The sequence below is a fragment of the Vanacampus margaritifer genome, chromosome 2 (assembly GCF_051991255.1).
Source record: "Vanacampus margaritifer isolate UIUO_Vmar chromosome 2, RoL_Vmar_1.0, whole genome shotgun sequence".
Taxonomy (NCBI): Eukaryota; Metazoa; Chordata; class Actinopteri; order Syngnathiformes; family Syngnathidae; genus Vanacampus; species Vanacampus margaritifer.
In genome coordinates, this window is record NC_135433.1 from 17,383,628 (window position 1) to 17,409,791 (window position 26,164).

The window sequence follows — 26,164 nt, forward strand, 5'->3', positions numbered from 1 at the left end:
TAGCAGATGAATTTTTTTTTGTTTAATTGTCAAGATGATAAAAATCTTGTGGACTCTGTAAACCATTACAACACTGTAGTGTAACAATTTAACAAGTGTTAACAAACTAGTCATACACTACAGAAAATATGCAGTACACAATCTTTAATGCAGAAATGAGAATTAAAAAAAATAACAGAAAAAAATATCTGGTATTACACTAAGATTTGCATACACATATGCTATACGGTATGTTTGAAAGAACTTCTGGTGATTATCAACTTGAATTCCTACAGATTATCACAAAAAATAATCAAACCCACTGACAGGAATAATCCTATTAAATCCAGTTTCCATTTCACTGCGTCAACCTTGAAAATAAACACCTTTCGTTTAGTGCTAATACATTTGATTTTATTGAATAGCAATTTACAACTAGATGCTACATCAAAATGAATGAACTGCGCTCTGTAGTAATAATATTCCAGTGACCTCTTCATTGAATACCTAATTTAGAAAAATACATTCAGGGCTTCAAAATGTTAATCTTAATAATAATAATCATAATAACAACAACAACGCTGAGTCTACAGTACACGGAACAGCTAGTTCCAGATTCAGATTCTTTTTTACTTTCCAGAACAATCGCACTACTAAAGTCATTTTCAATTCCAACACCACACTCAACGTCATTACACGTGTACAAGATTGCATAAATCTTCAGGCTCACATGTTCATAGGATGACAAACAGAGCAACTAGAATGCAAAACAGATTCAAAACTATTTACTAACTGTTTGGTGCTTTTTTGTTTCCCCATTTGGCGATGGACTGATCTAAATGGTGCCCTTAATAACAGAGTATTGCTGTCCTTTTCCGTTCTTGTCTCAAATGGGATGGCAAATACAGAGTGACGGAAAAATAGAGCCTTCACACAACTATGTCGGACCACTTCCTGGAATTAGCTTCAGTTATACCTTAATTCGCTAATGAAACACAAACATAAATGAAAGAGTAGGGAAATAGTTAGCCACTTAGGTTACGTTAGCATATTTCGGAGACATGTTAAAGACTTTAGTGGCAGTTGTTTATGAGATTGTTTTTGAGCTTTTGCAAACATGTTTTCATGTCCAAGGAGCTGGTAACTCATGCTGTCTTTGCGCTTAGCATGAGCGAAGTAGCCACCATTTGCATTCTCAATCATTGCGTCACGTCGCATGGAATATCTCGCTGAACGTTCAGAACTCCGCTGTCGCTGTCCGACTAATCAACGGACAAAAACTACATTAACGTAATTTGAATGAGGCAGGAGCTACACTTCCTTGTTAGTTCTTAGCATGGTTAGCGAGCCGACCCCAAAACACATTCTTCAAACTCTCTGGGTAAATTTGTGCTCAAATCTCATTTGGGGGAAATTCTAAAGATGCAGGTTTTCATGTTCTTTGAGCTGCTAATTACGTGTACATAATCCTCCCTTGTTAGCGCTTAGCCAGGTTAGTGGGCCACATACCCCAAAATATTCCGAACTCTTGACAGAAATTAGCCATGCTAAATAAATGTTCACGTCCCTTGAGCTGCTACTTCTTGCTCTGTTGCTAGCGCTTACTATGGTTAGCTGGCTAGCCTCTTGGTATTTTCCAAGTCGCCAGCCCCTGTGTTATACTATGGAGAGATTAATTATCAGATGAGGAGTTAAACTCTTGAATTTAGTGAGCAGTATGGACATGAACTATATCAATAACATTGCCTGGAAAAGCCGAATCCTAACGTGGACAAGAGCCTTCCTTGCGTTCGCAATCTTGGCTCTCAAAACAGTCCTGTTTTCGAGCGCTTTGCTATGCTGATGGAAAAATGAACAACGCATCGATTTGAGAGTGAATCAACAGCGCTTCTGATGGTTGAAGCAAAGTAAGCATGCTCCTCTTTGCACGAGAGGTTTTCACGTTAAAGGAATAGGGTCTACTATCCGCCGCTTTCAAAAAGGGTCTACCATCTGCCACTTTTAAACCTTTTAGCCAAAATAAAAAGGTTACAGAGCATCATTGTCCACTTGACTTATGTAAGGCACTCGATTTTTGGATCTTAATTTGTGGAAATGTGACCCTTTTATCGCTCAGGATAACACAAATTCAATCAGAAAAAGGCACACAAAATCCTAATAAAACTTCTGTGCTTACAAAGTGGACATTTTGGATTGTTTTGTTGGGATGAATTAAGTCTGTATTTGTCACAGATAAACTCTCATTCCAGACGCTGAATTAAAAGCACCGTACAGTATCATAACAGTATAGAAATGAAAAACAAAACATCTACTGTATAAAGCGTTTAGACTGAGCAGGTAAAGAAAACTTCAGAATAGTGAAGCCGATATGGCCACTACAAGAGCACATTCAATTTCTAAACTGTTCTTAACAGAACCTTTGAATTGGCCGTAAAAACACAATTAGGTGGTATTTTTATTATTTTTTTTAACTCAGAGAAAAAGCCTTTATTTATTACTGCTAATTAACTATTTAAGGTAGTAGGTGATTATCTTCCTTAGCCTTTATTAACTTCCCTTGGTAACTGAAAGAAAAACCTCTAACTGAAAGTACAAAGTACAGCTCTTTGGTAAAACTGCAACAAACACGGGCTCAAGTGTGTTGACGTTAAGCAAAAGCCATCAGCAGAGTCCTGCTATTTAGCCGCTAAGTGAAATATTAAAAGGCCCTCAAAAACAAAATGTAGTATTACAGTATGGTATATGAAGATAATATAGCTAAACGTGCGCTTTTCCAGTAGACCCAATCAACAACACATAGTAACCGTTTACGGCATCGTGGTGAAAACAAGGTCATTCAAAATATCCGACTCTAGTTGGTGGGCCCATTTGTCGGGATTTATGATTGACAGATCACAAGCCATAAGCTTAAGGCCAATTATGTAATCAATGTCTCTAAATAAAGATGATCTTGACCATCATAAATGCGAGAACAGCTGAAAGCATACACTTGCCATTTACCCCTCGCCATTGTGCAGGGACGGTTAAAAAGTTGACATTAATTAAGTGTGTGCCCCGATTTAGCTGGTCCATATTTGGGCAAACCCAAAACATTGTAAATAGATCAATACTCACTACGGCTGCCTCTTAACTCAAATTCCCAATATTTTTCCACTGCACTATTTTACTGACACGTCAGGGAATGTAAACTAACAAGCGGCGAAATCAATTGTACCTGCAGACACTTCGTATGGGTTTTTAAAGCGAGAGAGATGATTCATTAACACAGTTGAAGGTCATTTTAGACGGACTCGATTACGTTAATTGTCCTAAGAGCTTTTTCTGTACAAATGCATGTGCCCTTTTGTTTGCATACGGCCAGGAAAGAAAAGAGCTAATCTCAAAAGAGCGAAGCTGCACAGGAAGAGCACCGCGACCAACGACAAGGACGCAGGCACTGGCAATGTTCCATCAAAATAATAATCATAATGAAACTGGGCAAATATACATATGCTCATGGTGTTTATGTCAACTTTTTTTTTTGACACATTTCATCATAAACGGCCCTTTTCTGCTTCTGCAATTTCATTTTAAGGCACTTTAGAGCTGGAGGCTGATATGTTCTAGAGGCTAGTTTCCTACACAAAAAAGACAATACATGCTCCTCCATATAAATCTTTACAAAAAGCAAAAGTAACTGATTGAACCACATGTATGTAGCGTGTGTGCACGTGTTTTACACACATTTCAGCTGCTGGTTATGCCTAATGCATCATTAATTTGCATTTACTTGATTGATCCCCCCCCCTTTTATTTATAAATTTAACTATGAAAGTAGAAACTATTAAATACTTTTATTTTCCTATTAAATCTTATTATGCAGAATCATGCCATGATTTAACAACAGGAAAAATGAAATGTTCCATTTATGTTTCACAGTACACACATAAAAGCATTAGCTTATATATATATTTATAAAAAGTGTGACTAGTAAAAAACAAACAAAAAAAACCCTACAAAGCAGCTTAAACAAAATGTCTACATACCCCTTTTTTAATAGTCCCATGTCAACAAAGTGCTTTAATTAAGAAATCTTCAGGAAATTGGTCAGAGTAATCGCTTGACTGGTTGCATTCATATCAACTCATATTTGGGGATTTACTTAAAAAGGAACATTCAGCGCTAATACCTGAAAAACTTGACAATTTTGCAATACAAATAGTGTTTGTTTTTGTTACATAAAAGATTCCCTCTGCATAGTGTTGAATTTCACAATATGTTCTCCCAAAATACTAGTGATTTTTTTTTTTGGACAATTTATGTTCCTCTTTACCGAAAGGAAAAATGGATGTCTAATTTTTGCCCATTTTAAGTGTGACGTCACCTCAGTCGTTTGGCCATCTCGTGCATTATTGGGGTCAAATATTTTTATAGTAACAGTCAATAAAATATTCTGATCTTGCATTGAATACAAAACAGTTTGAAGAGATCTCCACAGTGCCTTTGTGAAATGTTTCGGAAGTAATGACTTAAGTGCTTTTGATAACGATGGCAAAGATGTCGGACACATTGAATTCTGTCGTAAATACTCACTTTGGATTTGTTCATGAACTAAAAGGTCATTTCAAGTCAAATTACAGGTGCGTTGCAAGATATTAAAATGTTGCAGAAAAATACTACATACAGTGTTCCCTCACTTTTCACGGGTGTTACGTTCCACGCCCACCCGTGAGAGGTGAATTTCCGCCAAGTAGAAAACGTTTAAAAATAATAATAATTTGAATTTGAATTTTTGGGGGGCAAGTTATGCTTCTACTGAGCTATAACGGTAGCCACCTTTCTAAACAATTGTTAACTTTGTAAATATAATAAGAAAAATAGCAGCATAAATAAAGAATAGAGTCAACCCACGAGTGGTGGGGGTGGGGGGGTTGTTAATAATTAGTGTTATTCCGATACCCAGTTTTGCAGTATCGGCCAATATACCGTACCGATACCTAGGTTGTTGTTTTTTTCTAACATGAAAAAGCTGCTAATGCCATTGGTTCACAGCATTCAAGGGCCAATCTTGGCTCGGCATGCAGTGAACACGTCACACATGAGTGAATGTCGTGCACAAGCAAGACACAAGATGCTGCATCCAAAGTCCTATATTAGCGTCAGAAATATTGGTATCGGCATGTTACTTGTTAGTACTTGCCAATGCCGATACCACTGTTTTAATGCAGTATCGGGGCCTCTCCCCATACGGGTATCGGAACAACACTGTTAATAATCTCTGAAAAATCCGTGATGTAGCGAGGTACAACCCAAGATAAACAACGTAATGTATGAATTTCGGACCTAAATTAAAATCCATGATATAATAAATCTGCGGTAAGTGAACCGCAAAGCAGCGAGGGACCACTGTAGTACTAAGAAGAAATTGAAAAATAATTTCCAGAAGGCCAATTCCTACCTGATTTCTGTATTAAAAATATATTTGATCGTTAATATTGTATAATATTCAAAATTCATGATACAGTGATTTGGGGGTTTTCGGTAGCTACTAGCCATAATCAAAATACCCCAAAAATAAAATCATTGAATATTTCATTTAGTGTGCCAATACACAATATGACTTTTTGAATGAAGTTGAAATGAATGAAGTTGTCCATGAAATAGCATATTGAGATACACCTGTACATCATAGAATTTAGTGATCATAACTTAATTGAATATTTCTGCTGACTGAAGACGTTGGCCACGTAAAATGAGACAAACCTAAACATCCCAATCCCCTGTACATGATTCAAAGCTATATATATATATTCATACGAGTCACGCAACATTTCATTCTACATTTAACTGTTGTATGAAATATACAAAATTTGATATCTATTAGTAGTTTTCTACATAGTACCTCTCAAGTGTGAGCGTACATCACCATTTGAGTATTTTTGTTCGACAGTAGGGACATTCCGCTTTGCTGGGCGCGCAGCTCTCGCACAGAACGCAATGTTGGCACGGCTGCAGCACAATGCATCGGTCGTGCTTTTGGCAAACTACACATTTCTTGGACTGAAGCAGATATATGACCTGTTAAAGGAGAGGACACACGTGTGACATAGGTGGCTTGCAAACGCACTTTGGTGTGTGCTGTCTTTTCCTTACCCTATCTATAAGGTCGAGGTCGTTGCGCAGCTGGTTCTTGAGCGAGTGCAGCTTGGACAGGGGCAGCTGGTCCAGCTCGCCGTAGCTGCGCAGGAGCGGCGTTCCGGGCGCCCGGCACAGAGCGTTAAAATCCCCCCGCAGGTCCTTCAGCTTGCGCTCCGTCTCATCCCGTTTCTGCTCAGCCAGCTGCCGCTCCGCCTCCGCCACCTTGGCTTGTTCCTTGGCTTCATGGGCGTCTTTCTGGCACGTTTCACACGCCTATGGAAAAATTGTTCCCAAGTAAGGGACAATGTTTTTGCATTTTTACAGTTTGTGACATGTTTTGGCTACTAGCAAAAAAAAAAAAAAAAAAAAAAGTGCGCCTTTTGAGTGTGCCAAGTTCCAAAGACGTTATCCTTCCAGGCAAGCATCGGGGCAAATTTTGCTGTGCCAACCCGCGTTTCTGATTAGTGGTCGGGTTTCATGCTGGTTCCTGGTTGGCTGCTTCCTCGAGCCACTGAGAATGGCTGAGTTTGACATGCGAATTTGGAGCGCGGATGCAGGGAGGAAGAAAGAGAAAGAGAGTTGAGTCTGTATGTACTTGAATGTGGAGATTAAATGAGAAAGTGAATAAAAAGAGAGACAAAAAAACTGTGTCCTCCTGTCTCCTGCAGTTCATTTTGTCTACCCCGTCTGGACCCCACCTTTTTGGCGACGTGCAGCCGCGAGACCGAGCAGGATCGGATAACAATACTGTCGATATTTGCACTGTTAAACAACATCGGTTTGGTCAAGGAATCCGGAAAATGGCATCAGCGAAGACACACGCTTACGATGCTAGGGATGCACGATATCGGTGACCGATAATTATCTGCAATTATCGACCAATTTGACGTCAAACAGAGAATAAAGAAATCTGCTGATAATTATCGTCAATTATCAAACAATTTGACATCATACAGATAAACCAGATAATAAAGAAATCCGCCGATAATAATAGACATGTCACATTGGTCCACCTGTTGTGTTTGTGGCTCAAGTTGTGCCCAACTCCTCAACCCTTCCCCTCTGCTGTGGTTGTGTTGCATATTTGTGATGTCATAATGTGCACCACCTCGTGTTCACAGAAGATGTATCATGGTGACATGGTAGTCGCCAGTGTGGGCTTTCTTTTACTGTGTCTCCCCAAAACGTTACCATCGCAGTTTTTTGTTGCATTTTTTAAACAAGGCAAACTCAAAATGAGTTACTGGTCGTCTTTGAAGCAGAGATATCAATACAATTCAGCTTCATGGTGCTGAACACAATGTATGTAAGATGTTAGACTTATTGAAAGACTATAAAGTATATTTGTATTTAAGTTAATTTTGCCAATAATTATCGGCTTACTTATCGGTATCGGTTGAAAATAGCATTAACGTGCATCCATAGACGATGCACAATTTAAACTGCAATCAGGTTGTACATGGAGGCACGAGAAAATTCTACATCGGTGGAGGAAGCAAGAAAAATAACTCGAAATTGACGTGTCCGGAGCACGCGGCCAAGACAGAGCGGAGCGGCTCCGCAAAGAACACGCACGGAATAATCTCAGGGGGAATTTGTCATCTTTCCGTCCGGGAGGATTAACGAAGGAACTCCAAGTCTCCAACTGCTGGACATTGGCGTAGACTTGCTGTTCAAATTGAAGTGCCGAGTAGGATTTAGAGACGGCGGACATGCTTACACAAAACTGGGAGACAGCGTCGGGCGAGTATAGATTGTGGAGATTGGGCTCGCGAAAGCCGGCATCATTGCTAAACAGCCGCACGGCAACGAGTCTGACTCCGGTTATTTACGAGGGGGAACCTGGCATGTTTGAAGGTGAAATTGCTAAACTGTTCAATTCGGATACAGAAGATGAGGACTTTGATGGATTTGTGGATGAAGACTGGTCGAAAAAATAACGCGAGTACATTGTTAACCATACTTAAGTGTTTGTCGATATTACGAGCTTGCCAACCATTTCACGTGACAGATGCATTAACACTCCGTTAAGCTGTATGAAAATCTATCTTTACTGTATGCCCACATTAACCTCTGAAAATCTAATAGATGATCGCACCAATAATTAGTATTTTATGGACATTAAATGAATAAACCAATAACGTTGTCATCCTCTCCGCTAACTTCAGCTTAATGGCGCTAAATGAGAAACGCTTTTGGACCTCCTCGGCCCAACCTCACTTTCTGATAATGTCATCTTTAATGCAACTGTTACTATACTGCCGTGTTCTTGCCTTGTGTGGTAAATCAGGCGCAAATTTGCTTCCAACTGTCAAACTTCGTGGGTGTGTTTCAGGGGCGTGCAGTGACCTTTAGAGGGGCAGGTGCTCAAAGCAAAAAAAAAGGGGCACATGATAACGGGCCTGCACTATCCACTAGGGGTGTTAAAAAAAAATCGATTCGGCAATATACCGCAATAGTACAGTGCACAATTCTCGAATTGATTCAATATGCGGCCGAATCGATTTTTAAACATCACTTTTTGATGGAAACATTCCACAAAATGTCTTACTTTGGGTTAGGGTTCACATTTTAAGCATGGAAGAATGTTTTATTAATGGAACATTTTGCCTTGAATAGCTCAGGAAATTGCTTGGGGGTGGTCTATGTAGATATAAGTGTGCGTACGTGTGTGTGTGTGTGGGGCGGTGGGGGATGATAATTGTAAAATTCTTTAGTGAAATAATGACTAAACAATAAATCACACATAATGAAACTGTTGTTTGTCTGCAATGCCAATCACCATAAAAACGTTTTGACGTGTGTATGAAGAATCATTTATGAACAACAAATTCATATGAATAAAAACGATTATGTAAAATGTACATGAAATTTACATTTTAAATAACAAAACTAGGATTTTGCTATAGTGCAAGTAGCATAAAAAAATGTCTTACTTTACATTTGGCTTGATACGAGCAAATGCCTTTTATGATTTTTCTGCAGCTGTAGATGCTAATATTTCATTATTGGGACTGTACACAACAATTACTGTAACTACTACATCTCAGCAAGCTACACTGTTTGTTTTTTGATAAAACACTGTGTTGTTGTTTCTTCTTCTTCTTTGGTTCTTCATTGTCCCCCTAATTTATGAACACACTTCTGTCTACCTGTTTCTCATTATGACCTTACTGTGACCGTAAACTCCCAAAACAAACTCTTAGTTAAAATAAAAACAAAGATCATGTAGCAATTTCCACTTATATTTTGAAGTATATTTCAATTTAGCTATCATTGAGTACACGCTACAAGTTGGAAATTTTATTAAAATTCTGAGCGAGACTTACAAATTCCGACATATTCTGTGTACTATAAACGCATCAGTTGTTGGAGCAGAAGCTCCATGCACCGTCCCAATGGAAGAGGAACGTAGTTTTACCGGAAATTTTTGCCGTGGCGAAAGTAGATCGGAAGGCTTCTTTATGAAACTGAGGGGGACATCTTCCCCGCGTCCTCAGAACCAACTGCGCGAAAATGTCAGACTTCATCGTAGTTGCGAGGCTGATTACAACTATTGTCACTACATTTCAATTGAAGCTAGGCTAGCACGCAGCATGCTCAGTGATCATGTCGACAAGAGCTATCAAATAAAGACATTCTTTTTGCTCGAGTTTTCTGCATTCTATGACCTTGGCTTTTGTTTACTGTGAGTGAGACTACGTAAATTCAAAACAGAGAGACCGCAGGTGTAGTGGCGAGCGACCTGGCAGAAAGAGAGCGCGTATCGTAGTATGACGTCATCCAAGGATAACGTGATAATAATTTGTTTTATGTAAATGATGTTGTGGATTTTAGTTCGGAAAGGCAACAAAACTACTTTCACAAACTATTTTTTTAAATAGAAAATAGAAAAATAAATGGAAAAAGGGGCACTTTGGGCACTAGTGCCAAAATGGCATTTGGTCCACAGTATCGAAAACGATAAGAAAAGCAAGCGAGCCAAGCAACAGCTGTCAAATTACTGTTGGTAGCCAGTCACTCGATGCTAATGCTAACAGTTAGCTACTAGAAATGTCAAAGGGAAGTAGGCTAGCTGGCGTTCACGCCACCATGCAGGCAGACTTCAAAGCAGAATCCGTCAAGGCTGTTGCATTGGTGTCAATGTATTATTTGGTCGGCTTTCTTTTAAAGTTTGCTTTATTTTGAAGAGGAACTTACATTTGAATATTTTTGTTTTCAAGTCAAAGGGCTCAAGTCCGAGTGAAGTCACAAGTCACTGTTGGTCAAGTCCAAGTCGAGTTGCAAGTCTTTTAACATTTTTTCAAGTTGAGTCTAAAGTCCTCAAATTCATGACTCGAGTCCAAGTCACATGACTCGAGTCCACACCTCTGTGTAAAACACATACAGTTATTCATCCCTTTTTGAAAGTGTACCTGTTTGACCTGATGCCAGGCCTCCTCCCACTGTTTGATCTTCCTCTTGGCCTCATCCAGTTCCCGAAAGAGACGTGAAACATCGCTACTGCCCGCCACAGATGTTAGGCTGCTGAAAACCGGAGATGGGCTGGGCGAGAAGCTGCCGCTCACAAAGTCCCAAATGCTGCTGGCGCCGTTGAAGCCTGGACCGGGTCGAAAATGGCAACACACACTTTTGAACTGTGTATTTCAATCACTACTACTATAATCCTAATGGCTACAAATATGGAAATACTTCAGTTGATATCCATGGGAAGCGTTTGATGATTCCACTAATTTCAATGCAGAAAGTCTTAAGTTAAGGCACCGACAGGAGTCAATGCCAGAATATTAAAACATTGACCAACAGTTTAAATAAATACTTTTCTAAACTGACAGGATAACGCTATTTAGCAAATATTAAATCCACGGGAAATTCCAGTATCATCTCTTCTTGTTTTGTTTTCATTCTTTACAATAATAATCAACTTTCATCAAATTTCCTCATGTTTTCCTTTATAAAACCAATCAGACCCTATGTGAAAAAGTACGTTTTCCCCCAAATCCCCTTAAACCTAATTCATACTGGAGGGTTTTCGTATAAGCACTGCCCATTTAAGGTCACACCACATCATCACAATTGGAACCGGACAAATAGTTGTTTGTGTATTTGCACTGACCTAAGGAGTTCTGAGACGAAGACGTGGGCGTTCCCAGCAGGCCGTGCTCCTGCTTGGCCAACATGTTAGCGGTGTGGTTGTGATGTGACACTGTGCCCGACAGCAGGGACTGCGACTGCGACAGCGAGCTCAGCGGCGAGGTGGACAGCGACGAGGAGGAGTTGAAAGAGGACGAGCGTGCAAGCGAGCCAGGAATGTTGACCGGGGCCGAGCCGCCGAGCATTCTTTGACCTAAGGCGGCGCGATATGATAAAGAGGGGACTTTGCAGACAAAATATACTGTGGATGAATGCATTGGTGTTAGCTGGCCCGAGACACGACATGGGCGAAACGATTGTGGCCACAAAAGAGTATTATTGTGTACATGAAACACAAATGAATTATTTTCAGATTCCGATGAACAACTTGGATGTCTGGGTAAAGAAATGGAGTGCATATTTGCTTGAATCTGCAATATGCACTGTCCTTCAGGTCTTATTTTCTGTTGGTAGAGCTTCGAGTCTTTAGACATCCATCAATCTACCGGTACTTTGCATTTTGTCTGCGCCTTTTTTTTTTTATATTGTGGCCACCCATGACATGTCTGGGGCGGGCTCCATACATTTTTAAATTTCTTTATCCGTACTTTCCAGTCCAACATGGTTGTCTTGTTCTTCGAGCTCCTTATCAAGCGACGCAACGTTGATGTCACTAAAGTTGAGGTCCAGAGCGGAACCTGAGTGGGTGAAAAATAAAAAGTTAGAAGGCTTTCCAATTAAAAAAACGAATGAAAAAGCGAATGTTCGATATCCTCATACCTATGACCGACTCCACCGTGTTGCTCCCGGGATAAAAGGGTGTGGCTTTTGCATTCATGGTGGACAAGGTGGTCGGGGAGGAGCTGTCCGAGCCAATGCTGGAAGCCAAGCTGGATGTTATGCTGGAGGTGAAGCTTGATGCCAGGGGGTTCACTGCGCAGAACACGCTGTTTTGTGTCTGAACAGTGGGCACACACAGCATGTGTGTTACATTCCCAGCATTTAAACTTTTTGTACACACCACTAGACACTTCATTTTGGATACACACGTTAACTGTACCTTCTGCCATCTAGTGGATAAGCATGTAATTGCGCTGCCAATCGCTATACATTCCCAGAATTACTGTTGTCGCGATACCAAAATTTTGACTTTGATACTATACCTGCTTAAAATACCTCGATACCGGTACTGAAACGGTAAAAGCAGCAAAATTATTTGTATTAATTCAAAATATTAGGACGTATGTTAATTTATGTAAATAATGTATATTTTTATGTGCGTTCACATTGCATGCCATATTCTTGAAGTAATGTATTTGACTGCATTTGTTGTTATCCATTTTAAATATTGGTAATACAGTGGCACTCTTCCCATGACTCAATGTAATGCTGCTTGAGTGTGCATGCATGTCTCTGCTCTTCTCCATTACGCTCCCAATTAGTCAAATGTGTATTTACTGGGAACAAAATAATTCACACTCCACATATTATTTAATGGAAGTGTCAAAAAATGTGTCACAACCTGTTGCTCTGTCAGACATCTGGGCTTTTTCTATGCATAACTGTGATTTCCTACTGTGTGCCTGTTCATTGAACGCACCTTGAGTCCACTGCAGGGCCAGGAGTGATTGTTGCTTTTTTTTTTCTACTTCTCCGCGAAAAAACATTTGCTCGTTACAAAACGTCATGTCGGTTTGCTTGCCGTGGCTGTCGGCCATGTAAGAAAAAAAGTTCCACAAACACTTTGCGAGTTGTACTTCACAACGGGGAGTGCATGACCAGCGAGCTCGTCAGTGTTCAGTGCGTGAAGCCAAAGAGGCGTGACGCTTAAGGCGTTCTTCCGCATATCGGTAGACAGGCGGCCAAGCATGTACTGTATGTGTACCCGCCTTTAAAACAGAGTTGGCGGGCTGTCTCGTATTTATTTTTTGATGGGTGCTAAAAAATTTTTTATACCGAGCCGTTTCTGACACCAAAAAATCAAGGTACGGTACTGGTATCCCGTGCAACACTAGCCAGAATCGATAGATGAACAAAGATATATTATTTGTAGGATAGATAAATATTTTTTCCTGCCAATTGGGTAAAATTGGATAACTTCCTGCAGTACATATGATTTTCCTTCAAGAAACACTACTGGTCGGAAATCATTTAATCAAATAAGAAAAGCATTTCTCAATATAGAGATGGTACCATTTCACCTGTGGAAAAAAACCTGCTAGTATTTCACAACTGGAAAGACTAGCCTTGTCCCCCCCCCCCCCACAGGTGAAATGGTAATGCCTATTTAAGAAGTGTTGTTTATTTGTTCCCGCTTAAGGCAATTAATGAAGCCGTTTAGTTGGGGTGCAGACATTATATTGAGAAAATATGGCAATCGATCAATGTTTTTCCCCACAATCTAAATAACATTGATTCCTTAGAAATAGCTGTTCTCCCAGTGTGGTTATACGCAATGGAAAATTACAGCAATAATAAACATTGCAAATGAATACCTCTCTCGCTGTGGCAATCAAAGTGACTTAATTGTAATCTAAATACCAAACAGACAGATGATGAAAGTTGATGACTGATCCCGTTATCTGTGTATGTGTTTTTTTTTTTTTTTTTAAATATAGCCTATATGTTCTGAGGGTGGCCTACCCAATGTTAATTTTGTATAAATGTGGAATCCCCAGGTGGAAGAAATTATTTTCCAAAGCAATTATCCCCTTGCAGACATAAACAACGTGCTTGCTTACTGCTCCCGTCTCCTGTCCCTTTCGGAAACATTCGACAATCAACGGTGCAGACCCGGAAGTGCCTGGTCGTCTTTGTGTTTGTGAAGTCACGTGTGATTACCCGAGAACTTTGCTTTGGATTCTTGATCAGTGGTGGAAGGTAATCTTTAATGCGTGTGGGGAGCTGTGATATACGACCAAAACTGTTAAATGCTCGATTGTTTATCTTTGTGTGGGGTCTGACAAAGATTTTAAAAAACCTTTTATGATTTGAAAATCGATAAATCTCCTGAAGAAAAAAAAAAAAGATTTGAAAAATCCTTATGTGTGTCAGATCAACATGAGCAAGCATGATAGACTGACTCACAGGACATTTTAAATAGATACTCTACACCCACTTAATTTAAGAAGAAAACATGTTGGTCACTTTTTACTGACACAGTCAGAGAGGAATATGTTTATCATTGTGGTCGTAGTTTTGCAGTGGTGTGGAAATGTATGGCACCATACTGAGAAATAATCTCAAAACAGCAAGTACTCATTGTCATTGGCCCATGTATATCTAGTATATGCATACACTCGCCACTTGTCCGTTGCTGTTGCTGGAGCCACCGGCCGTCGTCCACTCGCCGATCGGACACTCGGAATACTGCTGAGAGCACGGCTGGGAATGTGAGCTGGAATGTATAGCCGTTAGCAGCGAGCTCATTGTGTCCTCGGTGGAGGGGATTCCTGAGGGGGAGACATGACACAATCATACAGACCCCTATCTCAGCTGACTGCCCAAAAAAGAGGCGGGGTACACTCCGGACTGCTTGCCAGCCAATTTCAGGGCTCATATCAACAAACAATCACACCAACATTGATACATTTTAAATTCATAACAAAGTTAGAATCTAATATTACAATACAACACAGACAAATACTGTATTATAAAGTATGGTTCCAATAAAGAGCAAAATGTACTGCCATTCAGGCTATTTTTGTGTACGTGTGACAAAATGACATCACAGTGCATTTATACAAATAAGGGCTTCTTTGGGTTTATTTGCTTGGTTTGGTCCGTCCAGTTAACGCAAAATGTAGAAAGGGGAATTCCATTTAACAACTGGTGGGAGTGGATCTTGGCAAAACTGCTGACACAAGGATTTTTTTTTTTGACATCTTAATCATAACGCCTCATCCTCTATGAAAAAGGACGTTGCTCACAGACTCACAAGGACAAACCAACGCAAATGCGGTGTGCAATAGTTGTTTGTTATTTGTTTTGCCAGTTTGACCTTGACTGAGGTCCGTGTTCTACTTAGAGCCATTCCCGTAACTATTTATTCAAACATTTATGACAGTTTGTGTAAATGTGTCTCCTTTTATTACTTGTTTGTAACAGCGTCTTGAATGACTCACTTTCTACGTGTGCAAAGGCACAAAAGGGCCCCCGGGGACAATAGCCGGTTTGCCGCATGTCGTTGCACTTGGTGGATTTGTAGATCTCGGGAGTGGGTGGGAAAAAAAGAAGCAAAGTTAGATACTAACGTCAGACTTGCATGTTGCATTGATATAGGATAAACTTGGTAGTCACCTCGGGGTGGAACTGCTGCTCCGTGCGTGAGTGACAATACTGGCAAGCGTCGCCGCTTTCGCACTTGGAGGGTTCGCCCCATTCGTCGCCGTGTTTCACGCTGGGACACGGAGTGGACCTGTTGTGTGATATTACAATAGAAAACATTTGCTTTTAACAACTATGTGCATTTTCAATACATTAGCTCATTCACTGCCATTGACGGCTACAAACGTCCAAAATTCATTTAAACTATTTCTATTAGTTTAACTATGAAAAGCTAGACTTAAAAATAAATAAATAAAATCTTTTATTTGATTTTTTAAAAGAAAAGAGTATTAAAAATTAGGGGCGTCAGGCGATTAAAATTTGTAATTGTAATTAATCGCATGATTTTAATAGTTAAGTCACGATTAATCACAAATTTTATATCTGTTCTAAATGTACAATAATTTTCTTCTAGGTTTTCATACTCTTGTTAACAAAAGTGAAGAAAAAAAAAAAGTTAAACTAATAGAAATAGTTCCAATGAATTTTTGACGTCTATAGCCGTCAATCAATGGCAGCGAATGAGTTAGAATAATATCATGGAAAACTCATTTCAGTAATTCCAGTAAAAAATGAAACTCATAAATGAACCACAGAGTGAAATGTAATCATTTCTACCACCAATATCGCTTACTGCCAAAGAAAACTCACTCATTTTACCTTCAAGAATTCTTTACAGTAGCTACATAAGGTACAATCAAAATGTGGCAGCATGGTTGTTAGCGCCCTAGTCGAGAGACCCCGGGATCTTCTCCAACACACTTGAGGCTCATTAGCAAGCCCTGCATAAGCCTGATAACGATCCTGTTCATTGAAACAGGTGCGTTGGAGCAGGGATCCATCCAAAACTTGCAAGACTCCAGACCTCGAGGACCGAGTTTGGACACCACTGGTCTACATGATCACTGTGTCCAAATGTAGTCATTTTCATTTTCTCTCTCTCACAAATGAATACTGGTAAGTCCTTGCCTTGTCTGTTATTTTAACAAACTATTAACCAATCTAAAGTGTTGCAAATATGTTTTATTATCGGACACTTAAACTGTCATTTAACTTTACTTTAGACATTGAGTCGCCTGAAGATTAAAAGTTTCTATATTTTTTTTAGACAATAATGAGTGAGTGACCATACATTTATTTGACTGAGCCAATTTATTAGAAATTGCTAGAAGGAATACTTTGTTGCAGGAGGAAGCCTGTCAACCATGGACAGAGATACATTTGTGTTCTGATTCATTTCTGCCCATTTCATTGCCATGACAAAGGGGTGGGCAGGATGACGATATTAAATCATGTGACGAAATGCATGGCTCGTGATCTGCCATTTCTGTGGAATCGTCTGATCGCGACGAAGGACAGCGATGTACCTGCTGCCCCCCTCAGTCACTGTCTCTGGAGTGCATGACCTATGACAGCCAATCAGTAGTCAACTGTAGCGCGCGCACACTACGCCCCCACCCTGCGTGAAGCATGGTGGAGGAGGCTAAAAGCGTTTTTGTTCCAAAGAGAAATTCATCGTCCATAATATGGAACTGTTTTGGCTTCACGCCGGATGACAAAGAACCAGGCGTAAATCATATGCAAAGTGTGCAAGTAGCGCTTGAAGACAAGTCACGGCAACTCTACGAACTTGTTCAGCCACCTGAAACGGCTGCATGACACACTACAATGAGAGCCAAATGGTGAAGACAAAAACTCCAAAGCAGAGACAACAGCTCATGCATGCATGCGCCTCCAAAACAGCAGCCTGTCACAGAAGCGTTCACCAAAATTACGCTGTATGACATTGCAGCCGCGTTAGGGGCGGTCAAGTCGTAAATTGTCCACCCCCCCCAACAAAGCCATTCCTTGCATGTACGCAGATTGCAGAAAAAATAGTGGTGTCGTGATTGGTTTGGCATGGCAGGTCTTTGTTTTTCTCCTGGAGGGTGTGGCTAGCAGCTGATGGGACACACCTGGGCTCAATTAGTTCATCAACCTTCTCAATAAGAAGCCTGGTCTGTACTCAGGATGGTGCCAGAGAATTCCATCTCATCTCATAAATATTCCACTGTTACTAGTGTTGCATTATGCCTGATGTACCCACAAAGTTTTTGTAACCTGTTATTCGCTACAGTTTTTGTCGTGAAGCCAGCCAGCCCTCTCACTGCCTGATTGCCTGCCTCCTGGGTCTTTTTTTTTTCTTTCTTACCAGACCTCAGCAAATAAACTGTTACTCATTTTTTACCACTTGTTGCTATCTATGCATTCTGGGGTCCAATCCAGGCAACCCGTAACAAGCGACCTTGGGTCCAGCCATAAGTCATATTGTAGCGTTTGTGAAATGATCAGGCTAAACACGCCAACGTGCAAAACTTAGCACAAAAATTGTGTTGCATTCATGGCCCATCCAGACCATGGGAAACTACAGAACTCGCCACCCACCCACAATAGTTGCTACAAAATTGTGATCTTTACTTATACTTGCAGTTGCAGCAGTTGTTTCAGCTTTGTTTACGTGCTGCTTTTTTTTTTATTAACCACAACTCACAGCCAAATTGTGTGCAACTTTGATGAGACTACTTGAAAACAGAAATGTGACTTTTGTTATTGTTTTACTCCGGTGTTTTGCGGTTTTATAATTAATATTTTTCTTTACAAAAGGTGATCATTTTCACAAATAAGTGCATTTATTCAATACATCTCTTATTTCATGTTTAATTAAATTTCTTATTGATGAAATATTGTGATAAAATCGAAATTGTGACTTTTGTAATTAAAAAAACGTGATAATCTATTATTGCAAGATCGCCCAACCCTATCATGACTCCTTTTTTTTTTTTTTTATTGCATCACTCACAGCCTTTAGAGACCTTGCGAAACCGATTTTGCGGAAGGTGATGTAACCACAGTCGGTAACCTTTGAGTACTAAAGCCTTTTCTTTTGTGCTTGGTGGACTGCAGACTGAGGGCCGCTGCCAATGGTGATGAGAATGTCCATATGATTCTAATCAATGACAGCGTAATAAATTAAAAAAATTTTAGCAATTGAATATGATTTTGGGGAGGTGTTGTGTTGATGTTGGTGTGTAAAAGTACATAACATACAATACCAACTTGACCACGGTAATTTGGGAATGGTGTTTTTTTTTTTTTTTCTGTTTAGGTTTAGTTTTTAGCCGTTTATCTTTTAGTCATTGCTCACCTGTACTTGTACTTCCGTGGATTGCGTCTGCGGTCTCGACTGTTGTGGTAGTGGGGACAAGCGTATCCCTGTCTGCATAATCTGGGTGGCTTGGTGCACTGCTCCGTTTTGTAGTTTGCTAAGACAAAGTTGGTGTCTGAGAAAAAAGAAAAGAAGTGAAAAAGCATGACAATCTCATCTTCTCACGTTCTCATCAAAGAGCATTTCCAAGATAACAGTGCTTGAAATGAACTGGCGTCTTTCACCTTGCCACCTAGGGTCCTCCGCCAGGGTCTTCTCGATCATGGCTTGGCTGGCTAACACGCCGGGCTGCAGGTCGGGAATACCTTCGCCGGAGCCCAGCTGCCCGTTTTGGAGCGCCTCTTGTGCTTGGATTTCTCTGTTGTCACATTTCATTATTATTTTTACATGATTACGCCTGATTTAAGACACTATGAACACCCATCTGCTTAAAAATAATGAGCTGAGAATTTGTTTTTATTTTGACCCTCTCCTGTTTAAGAAATGCGATTGCCCAAATGTGAAATACACCTCTTTGTGCACATAAGTGCCACAACCTACAAGTGTACATTTTGTTTAGAGAATCTCCTAAATATATCAAGCCAGACATTTTTGTTATGCGTTCTAATATACAAGTAATACAAATCACAACGTAATCTGAATTATGCATGAATGACATTGACTCAACTTAATATTCATTGTTTACATGTCAGCTTCCACACAATAGGAGGATCCTGTGTGACGTATTGTTTATGTTTGGCGCGTTGCATCACGGGAAACCGTGTGGCAAGAAACAACGTGTTTTACATGGAGTTCGATGGTTTTGCACATTTGGAGGAGGATAAAGAGAAGCAGATGGTTCATTCTTGTTGTGCCATCAATTGTACGGCCCGTCGGGGGCCTGATAAATTTTTTATTTTTTTTTAATTGCTTTCCCGAAAGGGGCCGCGAAAAATTAAAGAAATGGCTGCGAGCCGGGAGGGTAGAACTTGACGCTCAAAGCCTGGATTCCGACTGATGTGGACGGGTTTGTGAGGCTCACTTTATTGCCAGTAAGTACTTGTGACTATATATTTGTTATTTAAAGAAATAATAAATCGAGTTTGTGCATCATAAAATCCGCTGAGTCATATTGTTTTGGGGTCTTATTCAGGTGTTCCAAAGCGTGATTGACAACCACCCTGACTTGTTCCTTGTCTTTAATGGGCTATACTGCTGGATTTCACTTTCCTTTCTTTTCTTTGATCCTTCCTCGGGTCTCCTGACAACCTCACAACTCTAGCTGGATTCTGAAGTATTCGGTTTAGGTGAACGGTATGGGATTTTTAATAGGTTTTAGGTGAACTAATGAGTACACACTCACACGCACGCACACATGTACACGCACACACACACAAAATAAAAATTAATTAAAATTTTTTTTTTAAAAAAGAGAGCAATGATGATGACATGTCAAATCGGTAAAATTACCAAATGAACGATACTGAGCTCTACCGGAAAAAAAAGAAAAAAAGGGAAAAAAAAGAAAAAGAAATGGGCTATCCTGGATCGGTAAATGAGAAGGCTAACGAAAAAGCCATCCAGCGTTACGAACGGAGGATCAAAAGGCAACGAGTATCAGAATTGTGTTTGTGTGCCTAGTTTTTCACTTGAGTGTCCACATATTGTTTATCTTATCCGAATAAATATTGCATTCTGCATCTGTGTTTTGATACCTGCCGACCTCACTTGTGTACGCAGTAGCTATAGTTGTTAAGTCCTATCCTGACAACACATTAAAGGTGCTACAATGCTAGTATGTATATAGTATATAGTAATGCTACGTAACATGAACGCCTGTTTGTCCAAGACTGGATTTGAAAAGAAGAATTGTGTAAGCTGTGATATTTAGTTGTTAACTAGAGACCAGATGCCATTGGAATTCTCACTTTACAAGACAAATGTCACAGTACTAAAGAACACTGCAATGAAAAATAATTACCCAGCTTTGCACAGGACTTTGTATTAAAGAAAAGTAAATGTCCCCAAAGCAGATGTGTGGCCAGGAAACAGGTGAGTTGGACCAAATGTTGTCATTATCCCACGTCTCATATGGGCCTTCAATAGTTTCAGTTTTGTTGCCAATACATACATTAAGCTTCTCCGTAAACCTCCTCCGCACTTCGGCCAATAAAGTGCTTAACTAGCGGCGATTTCACTCGCTAACTTTTTTCGTATGGCCGTGTTTTCTGCCACTCAACCATCGCGCATGCGCTAAAAAAATGTCAACAAAGGATCATTTTTATGGTGTTGATTCCGCAAACAGTAAGAGCTATCTTGATTTTTATGACATGATTTTTTCCTTGCAATTATGTGTTTGTAAACAAAGTGAATCTTTAAAGCTAAACCAGTGGATTAAACCTAGTAAAGCAAAACAATTCTTATGTCATTGCAAAATTGTATAGAATAATTTTAGATACCGATATTTATAAATAAAATAAAGAATAATAGTTGCAAAGTAAACAATTCAAAACAATTATATAAAACGTCAATAGGATTAATTAAAAAAGTATTTTTAAAAAAAAAAGTTTAAAAACAACTTTTTTTTCAATTCAAAAGGCAACACAATTATTCAATAGTCAAAAAATAAATAGATAAAAAGCACAAAGAAAAAAAATCAAGTCTAAAAAGGTCAAATTACTGTAAGTATAAGAGAATACTCTACTATACTAAAACTAAACTAAATGATTTGAAAGTCTACATAAAAATAATTTTGAAAAGTAAAACCAATTATTTAAAAGACACAAAGAATAATATATAATATTAAAAATTAAAGTTTAAAAAAAAAAAAAACACAAAAATATGCTGAAAAAAATATAAACTTACACATTATGCTTAAGTCTAAAATGTTAACTCTAAAAAGTATTAAAAAGTTGTAAAGAACTAAAAAGTTATTTTCTGGGTTTGACATCACCTGATATCATAGACGGGGGGTCTGAGATCGTGTGGGCCGTGGGCAAATGCACAGTGGAGGCCGTTCTTCACGCAGTGCCCCCGGGCGTCCGTCTCGTGGATGCACGTGCCTGTCTTGTAATAACGGAGGTGGTATTTGCGCTCTGTGTCGCCCGTGGTCCGGTGCAAATAAGGACAACTGACAGAGGTGGGGACAAAACATGTTTTTTTCTCAGACAAAATGATGAAAAGGAAAAAAAAAAGAAGAGCAAAATGCAACAAAAAAAATGTAGTTCACTGTCAGGCCAAATTACAAATATATTGCATTATTAACTTCTTGCGAGCACCGACTTCACCATCTAACTCGAGTAGCAACAGTTGCTATGGCAACAGGTAAGGTCATATAAAAATAGCTCCCAGTGATGGCATGAGCTTGCTTTCCCCCCAATTGGGTTTTCCAAACAAATAGACTGTACACATTAAGTTTCACCTGCGATTGGCTGGCAACCGGTTCAGGGTGTACCCCGCCTACTGCCCGAAGCCAGCTGGGATAGGCTCCAGCACCCCCCGCGACCCTTGTGAGGACAAGCGGTTAAGAAAATGGATGGATGGACATTAAGTTTCACTCCTGCATTAAATCACTGGTGAACAAATTACTTAATGGATGGCTGCGTGAATGAATGATTGCGGACAAAGGTGTGAGCAAAAGGTTAAGAAATTATACCATTGTCAAATAATGGGGGGAAATTACAAACTCTTGTTCCACTGATAACCAAAAAGGAAAGTTTGTGGCAGAATGCTGGATGGGTGGTTTACAAGACATATTTACAATAGCTACCAACTACTTAATTGTGGCATTTAAGAAAAAACTATGAATGTTAAGTTTATGTTAAAATTTATTTAGAATCAGTATACGTTATTGTTGACTGAACATTTTGCACAGGAATTATTTTTTAATAAATGAAACCTTTAAATAAATGTTTGTTTGTTTGTTTTAAGATTAAAACAGATTAAAATTGTGATTAAAAAATGTCTGTAAAAATCCGAGATTTTATTTTTGGTCATATCGCCCAGCCCTAGTTTGCACCATAGAATGCCTTGCTGACCCAGAGTACCCACCACCACGCACCATTAAAGCAAATCCTGAAATTCTGACCAGGCGTATCCACGTAAACAAAGCTTCTCAGCAGCAACAGCATGTTTAAAGCATCGCCGGCATTCAAACGAGTGTCTCAAGTAACCCTCGACTTACTCGTCTCCATCAGGGCAGATGCCTGTGGTCTCGTCGTATTTGGTGCAATAGACGTCTGGGCTATAGTTGAAGGTGCCGTCCCTCCGACGGATGGGTCTCCGCCGCCTCTGGTTGAGAAAGTGCCAGTGGAAGCACGTAAACGGTCTGTGCTGCGTACACTTGTGCTGCAGGAACAGCGGGCACTGCTCGGTCCTGAACTCCTTCAAGTAGCTGGAAGGGTAGAAACCACAAGCCAGGTAACGCAAGATTAACAAATTGACATGGAAAAAACAACAATGATCTCTAACCAGGGGTGGCTTGAGTTTTGTTCATCTATCTATGCCAGCGACATACAGTGACAGGAAGGTACGGCCCAGAAGGTACAAAAAAAATAAATAAATAAAATAAAAATAAAAAATAAAAAAATAAAAATAAAAATAAAAATAAAAAAACGTGTATCCACCGGTTGTTAATGCTAATTATACAACAAATGTTTCATGGCTTCCTACAACTGTATTCGCTTTTGTGTTCATTTATACAGGGCCACATTTTACGATGTGTAACTACATTTGTGAGTAAATTGTAGAGATGTCACAATCCGATCACGTGATTGGAAATCGGATCCTATCAAGTGATTTTCAGCTGATCTGGTACCGGGCGAAAAAGACATTTACATATATAACAGTAATCGCTTTATTATTATTATTATTAATGTTGCTGATTGTCTACGATATTTACATTTAAAAATAAATGTGGGCTCTGCTGCATATCTAATCAAGCACTTTCTCATTAGGTCATCCACCAGGAGGCGAACGCATGATTGACGTGACGCGTCATTACGCTGCCCAAGTAACAAGTGAGCCCCCTGCAGTGGGAACCAGAAGTCTCTCGATGGATATTATATTATTTGTCAAGTACATTTATCAACAGAGTAGCCCTGGAACATTCTTGCACAGCTTATCTGTGAAATTCCAAAAATAAACCAGTAAATGGCAGTGTTGGGTAAAATGCCAGCACGTTGAGAGTCAGTTAAGTTAAGGCATCACATGTCACGATCGGGAGAAAAGATGGCACAATCCATGTAATACATAGTGAACATGTAAAAAAAGCCACTTTAAGTAAAAGTCAAGCCAAGGGGTGAGAGTAAGCGACACTCATGGCATGCTTCTTAGTTGTGTATCTGTAAATATATTATGGCCAGCAAAAAGACTCATTCTTTTTTTTTTCATCTGCCGGTGTCACAAGTGTCAAAGTTACTGTTCTGTTTGAAATGTTTGTCACAAAAAAACTTGATTTCTTCACTTTGTGGTCAGTAACTGGCATTTTTTGTGTGAAACCAACCCATATTCTACCTAAAGAACAGGAAAGGCTATAAACAAAGTTTTTGAAAGAGTCTAAATTATTTTTGGTAGGTTGTCATGCAACACAATATTCCCGTGTGTCTCAAAAGAGCATTCAAATAACATAAAAAGGAACTGTGCTTTGAAAACGGCTTTTAAAAAAAGAGAGATAGAGTTCAAGGCCATAAAGGCTTTAATGTCTTGAAGACATAATGAAAGAGTTTCTTGGACAAGGTATATTCAGTCATAGTCATATTTATTCGACACTTTTGTTTAGTGGTGTGCCGTGACCGTTTTCTAATGTAAAAGGCGTGTCTTGGCTCAGTTAATGTTTTGAAAGTCTGCTTTTTTAAAGTCAAGCCCTCGCTGTATTTTGGGTCACTGGCGCCAGCCCGCTATTCACGTAGAAGAGTGCGCGCGCATTCCAACGCAACCCTTGTGGGAATTCCTTGAGCGTACGTCAATTAAAGTACGTAGCGAGAAGAGGCAGAGCGAGGGGAACACAAAAATAAAGGCCAAGCTGTTGACAAGCAGACGTGCTAGCGGGTCCTGGCTAAACCACGATAAGCTGGCAAAGTTGACGGTGCGAGAAAGCACCTGGACGGGGCCTTTTTAAACTATCCCGCCATGGGCCGCCATGTCAATAAACATTAAAGAGCTGTCGTCTCAAGCCTGTTTTTTCGGGGGCAGTCACAAAGCCCTGAGAAAAACACTCGTAAACGCACGCACACAAGCAAAGAGTTGGAACAAAGCGACAACGACGCACACGTCCTGCGAGTCGCACAGCACACACGCGCGCCGTGCAGTAATGTACTCACGTATAGTGGGTAGGTTTCTCGGTTTGAGCAGACGCATTGGCTGCCGTTTTCGAAACCGACGGCATTTTCAGTCAAAACATTCAAGTGCGCATGCGCGTTGATCTGTTGCTCCACCATGGCGCATGCACTTCCCCAACGTAGCGCGCTACCCAGTGGTGAGCGGAAGCTAGACATCCGCTGCAAACGCTGCCAAAGAAAATCTACACATTTTCATCCCTCCATTTTCTTAACATCTTATTCCTCACAAGGATCGTATGAAGCCACAACACTGACAATAAGATTTAGTATTGGAAAAAAAATCATTGTGGAAAAAGCTGCATTGACATTGAAACAAGTATTGGAATTGTAAAAAGTTGTATTGAAAAATAAAATACAGACATTAAAAAAACAACACTATTTTCTTTAGGCATATTTTTTGTATTATGATGTCTTTTGTTTTTCGAGGGTCACAAGTTTTCAGTTTCAACTCTGGTTTTCAGTTTCAATTTATTGGCAGTGTTTTAACGCGGGGGCGGGGTTAAGGGCGGGGCTTTGAACGCGAGAACGCCTTCCAGCTTTTCAGGAAAGGAGAGCGGCGAGCGCGTCGTCTGTTGGCTAAAGGCAATACTCATGGATACAAGTTCACCAGGAACTCCTAAACCGCCTGTAAATCTATGTTGTTGTTTTTTACATATAACCTCGTGGCGTCAGTGTTAATGTTTCTGTAGTAAACCAGTTAGCACGTTAGCTAAATTAGCATGACATGATGCATAAAGTAATTTCAAACATGGTGGTTTTAACACCACAAGTAATATATAACCACATATAACCTTGTGGCTTACAGGCGGTTTAGGAGTGCCTGGTGAACTTGTAACCATGAGTATTGCCTTTAGCCAACAGAGGGCGCGCTCTCCTCTCTCCTCTCCTGAAAAGCTGGAAGGCGTTCTCGCGCTCAAAGCCCCCCCCCCCCCGCCCCACGTTAAAACACTGCCAATAAATTGAAACTGAAAACCTGAGACACTCGAGAGAGAAAAAAATGTTAAAAATCTGTTAAAAAATAAATAAATAAAAGACTACAAGAATACAAAACAATTGGGCGATCCACTTAAAATTCCATACTTTGTCT

At 39.9% G+C, this 26,164-nt stretch overlaps 1 protein-coding gene across 2 annotated transcripts; it reads right to left on the reverse strand.

Moving 5' to 3' along the window:
* Positions 1–25,181, reverse strand: unkl (unk like zinc finger). 2 transcript variants are annotated; one of them, XM_077556747.1, is made up of 14 exons: positions 25,060–25,181; positions 22,923–23,132; positions 21,693–21,869; positions 18,985–19,118; positions 18,740–18,875; positions 15,529–15,646; positions 15,354–15,438; positions 14,533–14,681; positions 12,010–12,187; positions 11,838–11,927; positions 11,213–11,443; positions 10,512–10,696; positions 6,112–6,369; positions 1–6,036 (listed from the first exon to the last, which is right to left on the reverse strand). In XM_077556747.1, exons 1-14 carry the CDS (start codon positions 25,122–25,124, stop codon positions 5,881–5,883), a joined length of 2,172 nt encoding a protein of 723 aa, XP_077412873.1. In that variant the 5' UTR covers positions 25,125–25,181; the 3' UTR covers positions 1–5,880. The 2 variants fall into 2 exon arrangements, with proteins under 2 accessions (XP_077412873.1, XP_077412872.1); XM_077556746.1 differs by having other exon boundaries at positions 14,527–14,681.
* Between the last annotated feature and the right edge of the window lie 983 nt (positions 25,182–26,164).